This window comes from Mobula birostris, chromosome X, assembly GCF_030028105.1.
Source record: "Mobula birostris isolate sMobBir1 chromosome X, sMobBir1.hap1, whole genome shotgun sequence".
NCBI lineage: Eukaryota > Metazoa > Chordata > Chondrichthyes > Myliobatiformes > Myliobatidae > Mobula > Mobula birostris.
The window spans coordinates 38939965-38958244 of record NC_092402.1 but is presented as its reverse complement, the minus strand read 5'-3'; the positions used below and the strand labels follow the sequence as shown (position 1 = coordinate 38958244).

General features: G+C 40.7%; 1 protein-coding gene across 6 annotated transcripts in view; it reads right to left on the bottom strand.

Annotated features, from left to right (window-relative positions):
• etv4 (ETS variant transcription factor 4) overlaps nucleotides 1–18280 on the bottom strand; it is a 206793-nt gene that overhangs the window by 51092 nt on the left and 137421 nt on the right. For 4 of the 6 annotated variants that reach the window (XM_072248641.1, XM_072248643.1, XM_072248639.1 and 1 more), the window contains 3 exons: nucleotides 15592–15718; nucleotides 12104–12289; nucleotides 8479–8729 (listed from right to left, as the gene is read on the bottom strand). The exons of 1 other annotated variant lie outside the window; for it this stretch is intronic. In XM_072248641.1, coding sequence (XP_072104742.1) covers nucleotides 8479–8729; nucleotides 12104–12289; nucleotides 15592–15718 — 564 coding nt within the window. The remainder of the gene's footprint in view (nucleotides 1–8478; nucleotides 8730–12103; nucleotides 12290–15591; nucleotides 15719–18280) is intronic. One more of the 6 variants, XM_072248642.1, reaches the window with a different exon arrangement.

Below are 18280 nucleotides of genomic sequence, written 5' to 3'. Positions count from 1 at the left end.
GGTGGTTGTGAGAGATCCCATAGCTAAAGCAGAGTTGAGGAATTTTCCCCAGCATCCTGGACGATGTTTGTCACTTATGCAGAGTATCTGCTTATTTACCACTTAGCTTTGGGAAAGTACCTATTGAACATCTAATACTGCTTCTCACAGCTGTCAGGTTTCAATCGGACCACCGGTGCTGTCTATGTGGAGTCCGCATATTCCTCTGTGAGTGCATGTGTTTCCCTGGGAAGCTCTGGTTTTCTTTCTGGTAAACTGGCTGCAGTAAATGATCTCTAATCAGAGTGGAGTTGATGGGGGAGGAATGGGATGGCTGGGATTGATCTGACAGCCAGCATGAATTCAATGGGCCAAATGGCCTCCTATGCTGTAAAAATGAGTTATGACATTATGGGAGCTTACCATGCACAGACTTCTTCCTATGTTTCCTAACTAGCACCATTGAGTACAGTTCAAAAAGTATTTCATGAAAAATACTGGAGAAACTCAGCAAGCCAGGCAGGGGAATAAACAGTTGATGGCAACTGTTCACTCCTCTCCATAGTTGCTGCCTGATTTGCTGAGCTCCTCCAGCATTTTATGTGTGTTGCCCAAGGTTTCCAGCATTTGCAGAATCTCTTGTGTTCAGAACATTTCAACTACTGTAAACTGATTTGTCAAGTTCTGAGGCAGTGGACATTTCTATAGAAATACAGGTGTACCTTTCTATCTAATAAACCCCCAAAAACCTCCTGTAAATGAGGGCATGGGATGGTAGGCCAGAGCTAACTGGGGATCTGCTGTGATGCCTCCTGAGCACAAATAGCTGTAGCCGCACAGCGCCCACATGGGAAAAATGAATAACAGGATGTGATGCCCCAGGTTACCTTTATCCACAAGTAAATTTTCAACAAGAGTAAGAACAAATTAAAGACAGAAAATGTGTTATTTATTCAGCAAGGTTGAGGTAAATCTAAGCAATGGGCTGCAGCTGAACTAACATCTGGTCAAAACCTTTGTAGCTGGGCTGTTTAACACCATCTCCAATTTTACTAAGCATGCTCGTTTAACCCTGAAATCATGTGCCCTTATAGAGGAAACGTCTGGTGAAATTCTACACCACAGAAATTCCAGCTGGAATTTTAGCCTTTCCAACCTCCATTTTATGAATGAAACGCTGCAGCCTCCATTCACAGAAAAACAAGCCCCTACTGGTTGTTCCCAGAGGTGAGGCAGTCACTGAAGATAATGGAACAAAGTCTCAGTGGGAGTGGATAAGGGCTGTAAGCTTCGGATACCTGAAGGGTATCAACAGTAGACAGACAGGCTGTCGGTTCACAAGTTTTTCCTAAATAAATTAACTTGGCCTTGCAACTTTGGCAGGAAACAATCGGACTCCCTTAAAAATGGAAAATACAAAGAGAACTAGAAACAAAACCACAGTCTTTCAGTGAAAATAAACAAAGTTCAGTTAAACAATAAACCTGGCATAGTGGTTAGCGTAATGCCATTACAGCTAGGGCGTCTGAGTTCAGAGTTCAATTCCGGCTTCCTCTGCAAGAAAGTCTGCATGTTCTTCCTGTGAACACGTGGGTTTTCCTCCCACAGTCCAAGGACATACCGGTTAGTGGGTTAATTGGTCATTGTAGATTGTCCTGGGATTAGGCTAGGGTTAAATCGATGGGTTGCTGGGCGACGTGGCTCAGCAAGCCGGAAGGGTCTGTTCCGCACTGTATCGCTAAATAAACAAAACATTTTAAAAATAACGTTTACCATTGAGGACTCTGGACAAAATTCAAATCCTGCTCTTATCAAGAAAAGCTATGAGAAGTTTGTGGAAAGTGTTTGAGGTTGAAATCAGCAGCAGCATTGTTTTTGTTTATATGCTATTTGCCCAAACTTGACTTGGCCTCAAATAGGTTGTGCCGCCAGTCATTTCTGGGTGAAATTGTGCCAAGTGCAGGATTAGACTGGGGACTTCTGTGTGCAATTCACATTAGCACACCTGCCATTTTTCCTGCATCAGGTGGTGCACACTTAATGACAATATTATTTGCATAAGGTTCAAATCTGTTCATACTGCTATGAACTGGAGAGGAAGCTGGAACATTTGATCACATTAGAACAGTCTCAATAGAATTCAAAGCGCATTATACAAGTCTGTTGCTTTTATCGCTGTTTAAAGATACACTCTGCTGACATTAGAAGATCTGATGACTGCCTTCAGAAGTGACTGCAGGCTACTTAAATAGCTCCCAAGGTCCACAACAACCAACAGAAAGTGCTTTCTTCAGTACTTTGCTGCTGAAATTCTCATTCTACAGGTACTTCTGCTGAACTCCACCAGCAGTTCTCCATTACTGGCGGCTTCTCTATGACTGTGGATGGCTTCTTAGTGTGGGTTGGAGACCTCTGGGCAGGTAGCAAAAAGCTCCCACAGAGACACCACATCCCAGCTGAATCTCTCCAGTGGCCTGTGTTTTCAAATGCTTTTCACATGTTTCCAGGGTTGTCAGACTCTCTTGTGCCTGGACTCCTGCCTCTGTGGAGGTTATGGTCACTTCCTCACCACTGGGTGCTTCCAGATAGGCGCAGCAGATCTCTGCTGGGTCTCCTAATTGCATTAAACTGCTGCTGCAAAACAACAAATTTCATAGTATAGAGTAGTCAGTGATAATACACCCGCTTCTGATTCTGAATTTGCTGCCTGTCGCAACATCACATAGGTTGCGGGTACTTTATTTTTAAAGGAAGGCGAGCTTGACTTCAATGATAAGATAAGGTATCACCTCAGGCTTTGAGACCTGCCAGCATTGTTGGCTTTCCAAAGTGCAGGTAACCATTAACTATACTTGCATGCTCATTAGAGCTCCTTTTAATATTATAGGTAATGTCACAGAGAGGTAGAGCACGGCAACAGTCCAGTTGGCCCACCGGATCCACACTGACCTGCAAGTACCCATTTAGACAAATCTTCATTCCTAATGTTTTCTTATTCTCCCCACATTCAACTCTCCTTGGATAAAACCCCTACCTACGCACTAGAGGTAACAAATGTTAGTCAATTAACCTACCAACCTGCAAGTCTTTGGAATGTGGGAGGAAATGGGTACACTCGAAAGAAACCCAGGCAGTCACAGGCAGGATGTGCAAAGTCCACACAGATACTATCTAAGATCAGTATTGAGCTGGGATTGCGATGCAAGACTCTAGCTCTTGTCTCTGTGTCCACCATCCTGTTGCCATTTGAGACAGTTCCTTGGTCAATGTCGCAATTTGATTGTGCAGGAATCTGAAAATGCATTAGTACTAAATGCAGCACCCTAAAAACAGATGCAATCTAATTTCTAGGCTATCCATTGTAACAGTTGGCAGCTACTATAAACTTCAAATTCAATAGAATTGGGCTGTTGAAGAAAAAAAAAATGAGTGTTTACGTCAATTGAATTCTCCAACTGAGTTCTTGCATAAACTGTTGGCCCGTCTTAAATTACAGTGTGACAAAGCCTACTGAGCACATTAGACAGTACAAGGAACTATTTTAGAAAAAGTGATAAAGGGGATCACAATGGTATTTTGTGTCACTTGAAGTCAGATATATTTAGCTCACATGGCATTATTAGCAAAGGCAGAGTACTGGGAGAAACAACCAATCCTAGAAACCCACTATAGCGTACTGTTTCTTCGGCTGGTTTAGGCACAGTTTCCATCTTGGCAACATAGACAGGAAGATGCTTGATAAAAATGTGTGTAACTGACCTGCTTAAAAGCACTATTCCTTCATCTTGAGTCAGGATCATCATTAGGGCACATTGGAGCAGATGTAAGCCTCTGTTACACCCCAAGAGGAAAACCTAGAATTTGGAGCTTCCTGCCATATCTCTTGACCCAGTAATCATACCCTATCCTTACCGCAGGACATCAAAGTTCATGCCATGTCTCAGCAGTCACAGGCTGAGGTCATTCTCTTTCTGCCTGAACATTAACCCAGTGCCAGACTGCAGAAGGGGGTTACCCAAGAAATCAGCCGCCAGAACCAGAGACGCAAGAGAGAGACTGGAGATCTGAGGCAATACACACAAACTACTGGAGGAACTCAGCAGGTCAGGCAGCATCCATGGAGGGATATGAGCAGCTGATTTTTCGGGCTGAGACCCTTCATCAGGGTGGAACCAGACAGTGGCCCTGGAACTGTGAAGTTGACCCATGCTTCTGTAAAGCAAGTGAGCAGATTAACCAAACAGAAAATAATACTTTCCAAACTGAGTTGTCAGGTTGTCGTGAGCACTGTGGAGGAGTGGCTCTGGTAGCTGCTGTATGTACTGTAATACAGGAAAGCAACATGAAATCATGTTTTGATCATATGACCAAAGGAGGTGAACAGGGAAGAGTTTGAGAGATGGAACGATTTCCTGTTGTTGATAGCGCTGTGGTGTCAATAAAATTGTTCGAGTTCACCTGCAGTGCTCCCAGTTGGCTGCAGTGCACCTGCCCAGGATCTCAACTACAGCCAACTGCAGCAAACACCTTAACGATTTGTCTTTAATCAAATTACAACCGAACAAGCCTGTATATCACCTTATGCAAGAACCTCAAATTGGAAGATGTGACATGTCTCTTCATATTGCCTGGAATAAAGTCTACCCTCTGTGCATAATTATTTTGCTGATTTGCATTTTTAGATTGCCTCTCCGATTTTAAGATTTACTTCCCTTTATACTAATTTTGCTTCTTACTATTGCCTTTCTTGTTTCCCACATTCTGAATCATACAGCTAAAAACAAATTGCAAAACTGCCTGTAAGAAACAGCAGGCTGGATTTCACCAAGGATGCTTATTGACATTCATTGGTAAGATGAGCTATACGTAGATTGTTCAGTCATACTTGACATTTGTATTTGCACTTTACTAAGTACACAATAGTTTAAACAACATGAACCATCCTGTTGCCTCTTTCCATTCTATAACGCAAAAGGTGATGCACAATGTTTAGCAAAGTTTCAGTAACAGCACAGACTTATTAATAATTTTTATGACTATCATGTGGTATGACTTTCAACAGCCCTGTCTTCTTAATTATTCTTTTTTTTTGGATCTAGGTATCACCAGCATTTATTCCACATCCCAAATTACTCATTGAGAAGATGATAGAAACATAGAAAACCTACAGCCAATACAGGCCCTTTGGCTCAAAAACATTACCTAGGGTTACCCATAGCCCTCTATTTTTCTAAGTTCCATGTACCTATCCAGGAGTCTCTTAAAAGACCCTGTCATAGTGGTCCCCAACCACCGGGCCACGAGCATGTGCTATTGGGCCGTGCGGAAACGATATGATTTGGCGATATGAGTCAGCTGCACCTTTCCTCATTCCCTGTCACGCACTGTTGAACTTGAACATCCCCTCCCCACCCGTCGGCCGGTCCGCAAGAATATCGTCAGTATTAAACTGGTCAGCGGTGTGCAAAAGGTTAGGGACCGCTGCCCTATTGTATCCACCTCCACCACCATCACCGGCAGCCCATTCCATGCACTCACTACTCTCTGCATAAAAAACTTATTCCTGATAGCTCCTCTGTATCTACTTCCAAGCACCTTAAAACTGTGTCCTCTTGTGTTAGCCATTTCAGCCCTGGGAAAAAGCCTCTGACTATCCACACGATCAATCCCTCTCATCATCTTGCACACCTCTCATCCTCAGTCGCTCCAAGGAGAAAAAGCCGAGTTCACTCAACCTATGCTCCCCAATCCAAGCAATATCCTTGTAAATCTCCTCTGCACCATTTCTATGGCTTCCACATCCTTCTTGTAGTGAGGCTATGATAACATTAAAAAAAAGGCCTTTGCAATTAAAGAGATCAATCACGAGGTGGACGAAGAGCCAAATAATATTCCTGAAGGGAACTTTACAACAATTCCTTAGATTTTTTTGTGATAATCATTTCTAAGATTGTTTGGATTCTGGTTTACCAAATTATTAACTAAAATTTAAATTCCACATTTGTATTGGTGGGATTAGAATTTAGGTCTCTGGGTTGACAGTCCAGGCCTCTAGACTACCATTGCATCAATTTAACCTTCTACATTGGAAAGCCAGAATTTGGTACATATTCAATTTGTTACAAGTTGTTGTGGTGAAGCTTAAGAGGAAAAAGTCTGAAGCATTATTTATCTCCCTGGAAGAAGTTGGAAGATGATCTACAGATTTGATGTTATCACTTTGCCAAATCCTGTTGTCATGAATTTAATTGACGACAATTAAAAATGCTCAGTAGCTCTCAACTTACAGTTAACTGCTATCGCTCAAGTTGAAAATAGATTGCTTATGATCCCTTCAAATTGCTTAGCAGTTACTATTTCACTGCTTACTTTAAATGATAAAAACAATGATTTACAAATGAGGTACTTAACTGTTTCAGCATCTGAAATAATGATCCTGTGTTTGAGTAGTGCAGCATTAAGTGCAGTATGTGGTGAGAAACCAAATCTCAATTCAATTGACTGCACTGCCCCTTCCTTAGGGAAGGGAAAATTGTCCAGGGCTCCTATTCATCTTTGCCACTGATATTGTGTAACAAGGGAGCTGCAGTCAGTGGCCACTTTAATAGGCACCTCCTCTACCTAATAAAGTGGCCACTAAGTGTATGTTCATGGTCTTTTGCTGGTCCGATGTGTTGTGCATTCAGAGATGCTCTTCTGCCCACCACTGTTGTAACACATGGTTATTTGAGTTACTGTTGTGTTCCCGTCAGCTTGAATCTGTATGGCCATTCTCCTCTGACCTGTCTCATTTTCACCCACAGAACTGCCATTCACTGGATGTTTTTTTTTGTTTTTCGCACATTCTCCGTAAACTCTAGAGACTGGTGTGTATGAAGATCCCAGGAGATCAGCAATCTTTGAGATACTGAAATTACCCCGCCTGGCACCAATGATCACTCCATGGTCAAAGTCAATTGGACCATATTTCACTCAAATTCTGATGTTTAGCCTAAAAAAACAACTGAACCTCTTGACCATGTTTGCATGCTTATGCATTGAGTTACTGCCATATGATTGGCTGATTAGATATTTGCATTAATAAGCAGGTGCACTGGAGGTACCTAATCAAGTGGGCACAGAGTAATAAAAAGAGATAACCAGTAGGGGAATACTGAGGTTAATTTGCTCTTTGAACAATTGTGGTAGAAATGCCTACACTACAACTCCAGCTCTGACTACAAGATTTCAATCGCTCCGCTTACTGGAATGTTGCCAGAGGATTGGAGGACTACTAAAATTCTACAGCTGGTTAAAAAGGGAGAAGGGCTGAACGAAGAAATTACAAGCCTGTTAAATTTTGGAAATGAGCAAGTTATTGGAATCCATTTTAAGAAACAGATTCACTTAAGGCAGCATAAAGTAATCAGGGACATTGACTTGTTTTTGTAAAAAAGGATTTACTTTACTAATATTGTCTGACAAATGATTGAAGTTTCAGAGGAAGGTCATTGAGGGGAGTGCATTTGGCATAGTCCATATGGATTTTGAAAGGCTTTGACATAGTCCCACATGTGGGCTGGTCCAAAAAGGGAATGGCCCTAGGACTGAAAAGAGAGTGGCAAATTGAATCCAACCTCACTCTCTGGCAAATCATAGAGAATAATGGTGAACAGCTGGTGTTGTGACTGGGAGGTTGTTTTTGTTCTCGTTTTTTTTCGAATATCTATATGACATGATAAAGAAGATTGTGGATGATACAAAAAGTAGTTGCCTGGTTGATCAAAAGAAGGAAAACTTTACACTATTGGAAGATATAAATGGCCTGGTCACCTGAGCAGAAGGCAGCCAATTGAATTTAAATGTGAAGTAATGAATTTGAGGAAATTTAAAATAGATGGGAGCATAATGAGTAACCTTTTTTATCTAAATTCTTTGACACCACCATTGGGAAGGGAATGTGGAGCACAGTCCTTGAGTTTGCCCACCCACAGAATTCAGCTCCATTTGGTTCTTGATGGTGTCCAAAGCAACAGTTCCACAACCAATCCACTCTCAGTGCAGAGCAGTGATAAACAAGACTTCCTCATTTTCCTGGCTCTTCTTCTGCGCTAATGGGTTTTGTTCAGGTTTAACTGATCTACAGGACAATGGGAAGCTGTTCAACTCAGTAGTCCAGCTGCAGATGACATGCATATTCAGAAGTTGACCTCTGAGTCATTAACTCATTCACTGTTGCATACGGGAGGATGGTCATTCCACTCAACATCTACAACATAAAAATTCCTCTACTAATCTGTCCCTGTTGTATGACATCTTCCTTCAACAATATAGGTCTGTACTAATACATTGGAAAACATTGATCACTTTCCTTTCCTTGGGAGCCAAACATTGATTATGAAAATTTCTATCATCTTCAAAGTATCTGCCCAGCCTTTCCAACTTCTTTCCACAGAGGAAGATTTGACCATGTTTTGTTGTCTAACCAGAACATCTGATTGACCCTAGAGACTGTCTTACCTGGGTCATATGCATAATCTGGAGGTTCTTGCTTGATGACCATGGAGTGGGAGAAACGCTGGCTGCCAGCATTGCCTGGGTTTCCCTGTTCATACATTGGGTCGTGATACTCCTGCTTGTAACTGTGCTGTGGGTATGAGACACAGGGCTCAGACATTTGCTGCTGGTATCCCAGAGGTGCTTCCCTGTTCATGGTTTGGGAAGAGGGAAAACGGTGGCAAAGCTCCAAAGGCTGTTGCTGAAACTGCGAGCTGAGAACAAATATGAAATTGGTGATTACAGTAAGTACAAGAGCTCTTTGTGGATACTGATTTATCCATCACATCTTTCCTGCCTCCCAAGAATTGACTTTCATAATCTAGCCTTGATCCCAATGGCCTTAGCAATCTCCTCAGATCATCTGCCTTAAACACTGTTAATATATCCTTTTATTTTTTTAATGTACAGTCGGCCCTCCGTATCCGTGGGTTAACATCCGTGGTTTCAACCAACCGTGGATCGGGATCGAAAAATAACGGAAGTTCTCTCTCTTTCTTCTTATTCCCTAAACAATACAGTGTAACAACTATTTAAATAGCATTTACATTGTACAGGTTTCCCCCGCTATCCGAAAGTAAAGCGAAGAAGCAATTACCATTAATTTATATGGGAAAAATTTTTGAGCGTTCCCAGACCTAAAAAATAACCAAATCATACCAAATAACACATAAAACCTAAATAACACTAACATATAGTAAAAGCAGGAATGATATGATAAATACACAGCCTATATAAAGTAGAAATAATGTGTGTACAGTGTAGTTTCACTTACCAGAATCGGAAAGACAGCGAGCACACTGGAAGGTTCACGCATTTTTCTATCATACAGTTCTTTGTAAACACTCAAAACATCCTGCAAACCTGCCCTAAACTTACGTGCCCTCTCAAAATTAAAGTCATACTTTTCTGCAATCATTGCAGCACTGTCAGTCGTAGCGAAAATCTCACGCAGTTCAAAGCTGTGGCGGCTTGATGCTGAGAGCAAAACAAACGCTGAGCGCTATTTTAGCTTTTCGCCACTCTTGCTGCTCGGAGTGTGCGCTGCTTCTATAACGGCTCGCTGCAAGGCAAATGCTGAATGCAATTTTCGCTTTTCGCCACTCTCGCTGCTTGGGGTGCGCGCTGCCTCTATAACGGCTTGCTGCAAAACAAACGCTGAATGCTATTTTTGCTTTTCGCCACTCTCGCTGCTCGGGGTGTGCGTTGCCTCTATAACGGCTCGCTGCAAAACAAACGCTGAACGCTATTTTTGCTTTTCGCCACTCTCGCTGCTCAGGGTTCGCGGAAGAGCTACGGTGGTTGCGTCTGTACCGAACATGTACAGACTTTTTTTTTGTCATTATTCCCTAAATAATACAGTATAACAACTATTTACATAGCATTTACATTGCTAATATAAGTAATCTAGAGATGATTTAAAGTATACGGGAGGATGTGCACAGGTTATATGCAAATACTACGCCATTTTATACACAGGACTTGAGCATCCGCGGATACAGAGGGCCGACTGTAACTCTAAATATGTATCTCATTATCTGGAAGAAAATGGAAGACAAAACCATACAGCTTATCAAATCAGCATTATCCAAAATCTGAATATTATTATTATTTTGTTGAAGTTCTCCTTCCATCATAGTCACTAATCCAAATACTTATGTCTATTTTGATCAGGCAATGGTATTAATGGGACCAGATTTGGTAGATGGCAGGTAGATTGGCTGGAGCAGACAGAGCAGTCCGAAAAGCCTGCTGCTCTACTGTACTGTTCTATGTATATGGCATTAAGAAATTTTATCAGCAAGATTGAACTGAGTGGTAGAATCAGTCTGAGGGGTTGAATGGTCTACTATTGTTTATATGTTAAGGTCCTTTTTCCTATTTTATTTGAAGTATATCAAGTGTATGGAAATAAAACTTGGCAAGGATTTTTTTTAACCAACATATCTCATACTGGAATAACATATCTTAACAACACAACTACCCCCTAACAGCTAGGCACAAGCACAGGATCAGATACCAATACAGTTACTTCTTAAATTTCTCAAATATTTACACAACTCTTTTTGATATGCATACCATCTTCACATGCAAGTGTTGTATATATTGAATGATAGAGTTTATTGAAGTTGACACCAAAAAGATCAAAGGAAAAGGAAGTGGGTCGGGAACATGAATGTGAAGTGTATGATCAGCCGATATCTTTCTGAGCGATGGGGTAGGTTTGCATTGCTCCTGCTTCTCTTTTCCCATGTCCTTATATGATCAATGGAAAATATTTTCAGGCTGTCTTTAATGGATTTTTGTGTCTAAGTTAATTGAAATTTTAAAGAACAAAATTAGGCAGCCTCTGAATTTACAATTGATGATCATTTCTGGAGCTGAAGTCTGGAATGAGATTAGAAGACATTGGAAGACATTACCCAGTGGACAGTGAAGTTGTGACTTTCTCTACCACTTAGATAGAGGATCATTTACATGTACTCAAAGCATGATTTGTGTGTACTCGGGGGATCAGGGGTTATTGGGTTAATATGGGAAAGGAGCGTTGAGGTAAACAACCATCCATGATTTTATTGAACGGGTTCAAGCGATGGAATGCCATACATCTGTTCTGTTTTTTAATTCCTTCCTCACAGCTTTATTCAATGTGTTTAAGATTGAAAACAGCAAAGCCTGGAGGAGCCAATATGCAAAACTTATCAATGTTGCTAAAATACCCCTGACCCAACTGAGAGTCGAAAGAGCAGCATCAGGTGCAGCTCCAATGATGGGAGCTTTCCTACCACTCTTACCAAAGTGCCCTATGTGGTTAAAAACACAAACACCACGTGAGATTGATACATAACTAAATAATTCTGGGATCTGTAGTGAGTTCTGCAGTGGCCTTTTATAAACTGTGTTATGTAAGCCTTTTCCACCTCCAAATGAAATCCCAGCAGTTGCTTACTGTAAATTAATATTTTAGACTGGATGTCACTAGCTTAACTCAACCACACCAGAATGATTGCTTGTGGTTATTTCTGAATTTATCCAGCAACACACAGCATTAAGTATGTTATATGAAATCACATTGTCCTAATGAAAATAATAGGCAGAAGCTAATTGCCTGGCAAGAGAAAGTAGATAGTCCTGATGCTTCTTAGCTCCAAACACCCAGGTTTTATCCTGACCTTGGATCTGTTTGTGTATAGTTTAAATGTTCTGTGATAACATGGGTTTCTTGCAGGTGTTTGGTGCGGATCAATGGCAGAGAGAAAAAAAATCAAAGGGGAGTTAACGGACTTGTGTAAGGGAGAACAGGTTGCAGTAGTGCAGAGGAATATGAGGAGGAGGAACGGAACTGTTTCCCTGGGATCTAGCTTAGATCTAATTAGCAGAATGATCTCCCCCTCTATCATTATAAGTTTAAGATATGCATACGTAATACATTTTACACCGTTTAACAGAGGTGAAATTTAGGCAGGCAAATGTTGACAAGATAATATGATGCAAACAACTTATCATAGAAAGAAGTAACTGTAAAATATTTTGGAACCCTGTTCATATTCAATAAGAAAACATAAATGTGATTTGGTATCTCTGGTACCTGTACCTGTGATCCATTGGGTATCTCCCATTGGACATAGGTTGAGTGGGTGTATGGAGATTCAAAAAGCCGTGGTCCCGTCTGGGGTTCACAGTGGATTTATTGCAGACTTGCTGTAATGGGGTAGTTGAAGGGTTCCCATGATTTGGGGAGTTGAGACCAACGTGTGGCTTTTTCTCATAGGCACTGCATAAGGAAGCATAAGCAAAATATTGTCTACAATGCACAAATATTTCTCTATTACATTATTCCTGAAATATTCAGCACTTTGTTAAAGGTTGTTTCTTTTTGTTTTGGGGAATTCCTTTAACATATTTCATCTCCTTCAATGATTTCTTCCATGTTCAAGGTCATTTCCTGGACTTCATCTTGGTTCCCTGTTCCCTTCATCATATATAGGCTGCCTCTCATTCAAGTTTTCCTGAAGTATGCGTACACCATCCACAATAACACAATCTCCTCTGGTCATATGTCTTAGTTCCTATCCTTTTCTCCTTTCTATACTTGAGTTCTGTATTCTTTCAGTTACTAAAAACTTGGTCAACTGAAACCTTTCACCCAAATCCTCAATATATCCTGCTTTCTTTCCAAAAGATTTCTTAATACCCTTCTTTTTGCTCATGTATTCAACCCTGCCTTCTAACGTTTCATTCTCCATTGCTCTCAATACTTTGTTCTTCATATCCGTCTAAAGTGTCAACATTTTGAGGAGTGATTCTGGATTCGGATCTGTTGCTTATCTTGCAATAGCTCTAGACATGAAAGCTTATTCTGCATTCACTGAAATTTCTGCCTTATTGGGAGTACAAAGGCAAGAATTAAAGAGCTCATCTAATTACATTCCAAGCCTGCAGTTCTGAGCAGAGCTGCACATACTGCTGAGATATAGCACATAGTTCTGGATGTGCAAACATAGGGAAAGGTTGATCAAACTGAACTGTAACACAGTGAAATCTTCACTTTAATATATATGACTAAAAAGATTAATATAATCTTTATCCAGAGTTCTTATCTGCCATTTGCCTATGTAGAGAGGAACTTGGTAAGTCTTGACAAGCAGTTGGTCATATTTACAGAATCAGAAGAAAGCCTTGTGTCTAGTTTCCACTCAATGTAATCAGACCAACAGGTCAGCTTATTGATAACGGGACATGCCTGGAACACTGGGATTTTATGCAAAAAGCTGCCATGCTATATTGCCATCATAGATTGGACATTATTAATCTTAATCTTAGCTTAGTTTTTGGCCTGCTTTAATAGAGAGTTATGAATGCATGAAAAATTCCTTATTCATCCATTACTAATATATCCTGCCGCGGGCTGACACATTCAAATACAAGATCTATGGGTGGTGCATTCCAATACTGACGGTACAAGAAAGCATAGGGAAAAACAAAATACTGACCAAGCCAAACATGCAATAAAAATATTGGAAGCAGCAAGGAGAAATTTAAACATATGCAACAGCATCCTCTCTATTCCTGTTAAGCTCATGAATGATCCCCATCGAGGAAACACAGCCGGTCTTGACAAGCATTCTGCTGTGTTTAAGGTAGGTGGCATTTGAAATCTAGTATCAACAATATTAGGTTACAAGACTTCAGATATTAAATTTTGCTAAATCGTGTTTAAAATAGGCATGTACGTTTAACAGCAATTCATTTCCTCTCAGTCTGTGCTACCATTCATGAAGTTAGAGCAAACATTTCAGTGAAGGCTCAGTTGCATCTTAATGCCATGTGTTACAGTATCACCTCCTGTCGAACCTATGAATCACTGAGGGAGATATTGCATTGAGTCTGTGCCTGAAGAGTCAGGAACCCGATCCACAAGTAGAATGTGGTGACATATCTTTGTAACTTTGCTCTGTTACCTTGCCACATGATTCCTCAACCTGTGGCAAAACTTCTGCTGAGGCCCTGTTAGTCTGGAATATGCAACTTAAACTGCAGACATCTCCCAAGCACAGTACTGCACTGCTCTATGGTCAACCTGCTGAAGTTTGCTGATTTTTGCTGGAAGTAATTTCCACACCCTTCTCCTCTAAATCTTGAGGGGGTATCAGATAAACTATACATTGGAAAGGCCGAAGTTGGTTGAGATAGTCATTGAAACTTGCATCTCTCAGTCTGACTGAAACACTATTCATGTACTGTAACGACCAGACTCCAGTTACAAGCTTTGTTTAAACTAGCTCTTACATTAAATAAATACCACATGTGATTGAATGCCAAAATCTTTATTTTTGTAATGCAGGCATATCCTGAGGCACCTTCTCTAACAGTTTTCAGATTAGTGTGAACTAAGGAAAATTACTGTGAAATTAACCCCCAGCTGTTTTAAGCAGAATGAAGTTGCTGACAGGTGAACAACAGAATTATCAAAAAGTTCCATTTCCTTGGGAGAACAAAAAACTTCATTCCAGTTATTTTAAAAATTATTTTAATCAGAAATGGATCCCAAGGAAACGATTAAGGAGACTCTTTTGCGGATGTGAAAATGATATTTATATTTTGAAGCAATGTGAAGGCCACCCATTGTTCTATGATTTCCTTTATAAAAGATTCCTTTCCACACAGACTGATCATGTATTTTTATATAGCTGAAACACAGGAGGATGAAGCAAAGACAGAAATAACTCATTGATGGACTTAATCGGGTCATAACATCGGGAACTGCAACGTTATGACAATAACATCCAAAGTTCAAAAAGGTGATGTATTCATTTAGAACATTCAGATCAGGTTAAGGTTTCCCATCTTATCACTTCCACAACATTATACTTTTTTGCTTCTCCAGTTGTCTAGTATCTTAATGCTAAGTAAACTACTCTATTTATCTTCCTTCTTCCTTCAAACCCAAAAAAGGTTTATGATTGCTTAGTGTGAGGGTGGTGGAAACAGAGAAAATCAGTGCTTTTGGAAGAATTATTTTTAGGGTTGTGGGGAAAGAGAGGAGAATGAGATTGATAGGATTGCTCTGATATAGAGACTGGCACAGTCTTGAAGAGCTGAACGTTTCCTTCTGTACAATAAAATTCAAAGATTCTTTGGTGCTGCCAAACTGAGCTTTTACTTATAGCTTGTCATAAGAAAAAAACAAGCAGAAAAATAACTTTTAAAAGTAAATATTATATAAAAATGCAGGATCTGCTGTAAATGACGGATTTGAGTCCTGCACAATAGCATTTGCTGCAGCCAACTTCATTCTGTGTAAAATAGCTGGGAAGAGGGTTAATTTCACAGTAATTTCGCTTAGATCACTTCATTTGTCATAATTTAGATTATGTTAGGTAGTTTTCTGATTTCTGAACATCCATTCCTATCATCATTTTCACTTAGACACCAAATGACCTCGTTCTTACATTCCCAGCCTCTCCTCTATAAAACCAAAGGTTGTTTTCTTTTTGATTGTGCATTGCAAAACGAACTTCTCTCTCCCCAAAATTACTTCTATGAAGCTTATGATAATTACTGCATAACACCAACCTGGCATAAAGGCACTGTTCCCCATTGCCATACTGGTATGGTTGCTTATGTCGGCAGGACAGGCTTGGATTAGAGATGGGACTCTGTGGCTCCTTCTTAATCTTCAGTGTGGGACTGTGAAAAGCCACTGTTGGGGAAAAAATAATGCCTGTGATAAATTGTCTTTACAATTCTATTCCCTTCTGGTCGAAATGTTCAGCAGAGTTGTGATCAATACGTGTCAACATTAACACGATGAATGAATTCCAGAACTATGGGAAAATAAACCATGAGCAAATCAGGTTATTATTTTTAAGGCTTAAAAATCAGGCGCAAAGACAGAATATGCACAAGTACCCCTTGGTCACTGTCTCAGTACAGATTTTAAATTCAAGAAGCCAAGCATAACTCAAGAGTAAAATATATTTGTACAAGATGAAAATGCAGAGCAGAGATGATTAATTAATTATAGTGATTCAGAATTAGAATTGACAGGACATTTGCATAATTTTCTGAATATTTTACAAATCTATACATACAGAAAATAAGTTAGAGGTCCTCCATGAGACCCTTCTACAGCATTGCATCTAAATCACTTCTATCACATCTGAAATCCTGCCTGCCCTCTACCCTGGACCGTCATCAATTTGCCTATTTCACCAACAGGTCTACAGAGGACGCCATCTCCACGGCACTTCACTCTGCCCTGACCCACCTGGACAGACCCAACTCTTACGTCAGAATGCTGTTCATTGATTTTAGTTCGGCATTCAATATTGTGACCCCCTCCAAGCTGATCGCCAAACTTCACCAGCTTGGTATCAGCTCATCCCTCTGCAATTGGACCTTGGACTTTCTGACTAACAAACCCCAATCTATTAAATTAGACAACCTCCTCTCCTCCATTCTCACCCTGAATACCAGCGTGCCTCAAAGGTGTGTGCTGAGCTCTCTTCTGTACTCCCTTTTCACCTATGACTGCGTTCCTGTACATGGTTCTAACTCCATAATCAAGTTCGCAGACGACACCACGGTGGTTGGTCTGATCAGAGGGGATGACGAGTCGACCTACAGGGACAAGGTCCAGCACCTGGCCGCATGGTGTGCCGACAACAACCTGGCCCTTAACATCCAGAAGAGCAAGGAGGTCACTGTGGACTTCAGGCATGCTAGGAGCCACACTCATGTCCCCATCTACATCAACAGAGCTGTAGTGGAGCATGTATCAAACTTCAAATTCCTTGGTGTCCACATTTCCGATGATTTCACCTGGTCCCTGAACTCCTCCATCCTGATCAAAAAGGCGCAACAACACCTTTATTTCCTGCGGAGCATCAAGAAAGCTCACCCCTGTCCCAGGATACTGATGGACTTTTACCACTGTACCATTGAGAGCATACTCACTAATTGCATCTCAGTGTGGTATGGCAATTGTATCGGACCGCAAAGCACTCCAGCAGGTGGTGAAAATTGCCCAGCGAATTATCGGCACCAAATTGCCCACCATTGAGAACATCTACCATAAACGCTGCCTGGGAAGGGCGAAAAGCATTATCAAGGATGCATCTCACCCTAACCATGGACTTTTTACTCTCCTCCCATCCGGTAGGCGCTACAGGAGCCTCCACTCCCGCACCAGCAGGCACAGGAAGAGCTTCTTCCCTAAGGCTGCGACCCTGCTGAATCTCACATCACAGCGCTAAGCAGTATTGCACCCATATTGTACTGTCTCAGTACTTTTATATTTGTGTGCTGTAGCACTTACTTTTTATTCACAGTTATTTTATAAGTAATACTATTCTTTTGCACTTCTGGTCAGATGCTAATTGCATTTCATTGGCTTTGTATCAATGACAAGAAAGTTGAATCTAATCTAATCTAATCTAAATACAATACACACCAATGTGTACATCCCTGTTCACTAAACCACTGAGCCTTTATCAGGTTGAAAAAGAGAAAGAAAACAAAAATAAGCCAATATATGAATATAATGTTTGCTTTCAAGCCTGGGACAATCTAAACACTATTTGAGACACAAGAATCAGAATCAAATTTAATAACATTGGCATATGTCATGAAATTTGTTAACTTCCTGGCAGCAGTAGAATGCAATGCATAATAATATCAGAAAATAAATAATTAAAGTATATATGTATATTAAATAGTTAAATTAAAAATAGTGCAAAAACAGAAATAATAAAAGTGAGGTAGTGTTCATGGGTTCAATGTCCATTTAGGAATCAGATGGCAGAGGGGAAGAAACCACCTCATCCATTTAGGTTAAAAGGTTCTAACAGTAATAAAGCCGTTGCATCCTTGCTACAGAACTTATAGGGTTATGGATTTAACATCAACGCACCTGGCACTTGAGTACCAAAGTCTAGGCTGACTCTGGAACAGTGCTAAGAGGATGGTGCAGTGTAGGTGTTGCCTTCCGAGACGCCGGTAGTAGCTATGTTAGTGCAAGGCCTCCTTTATCCTTCAGGTCCTATTTACAGTTCCATTCTGTTGAGACTGTTCTGTTTTGAACGGATTGATTGCAATTGCATAAGAACATATGAAATAAGAGGAACAGTAGACAAGTCAGCCCCATATGCCTTCTTTACTGGTCATTGATACCATTATTAGGCTTGTATGTCAGCAGCACTGCCTTGCACAAATCCCACATCCCTTGATTCTCAGAATCAGAGGAGGATCTCACTGCCTCAAT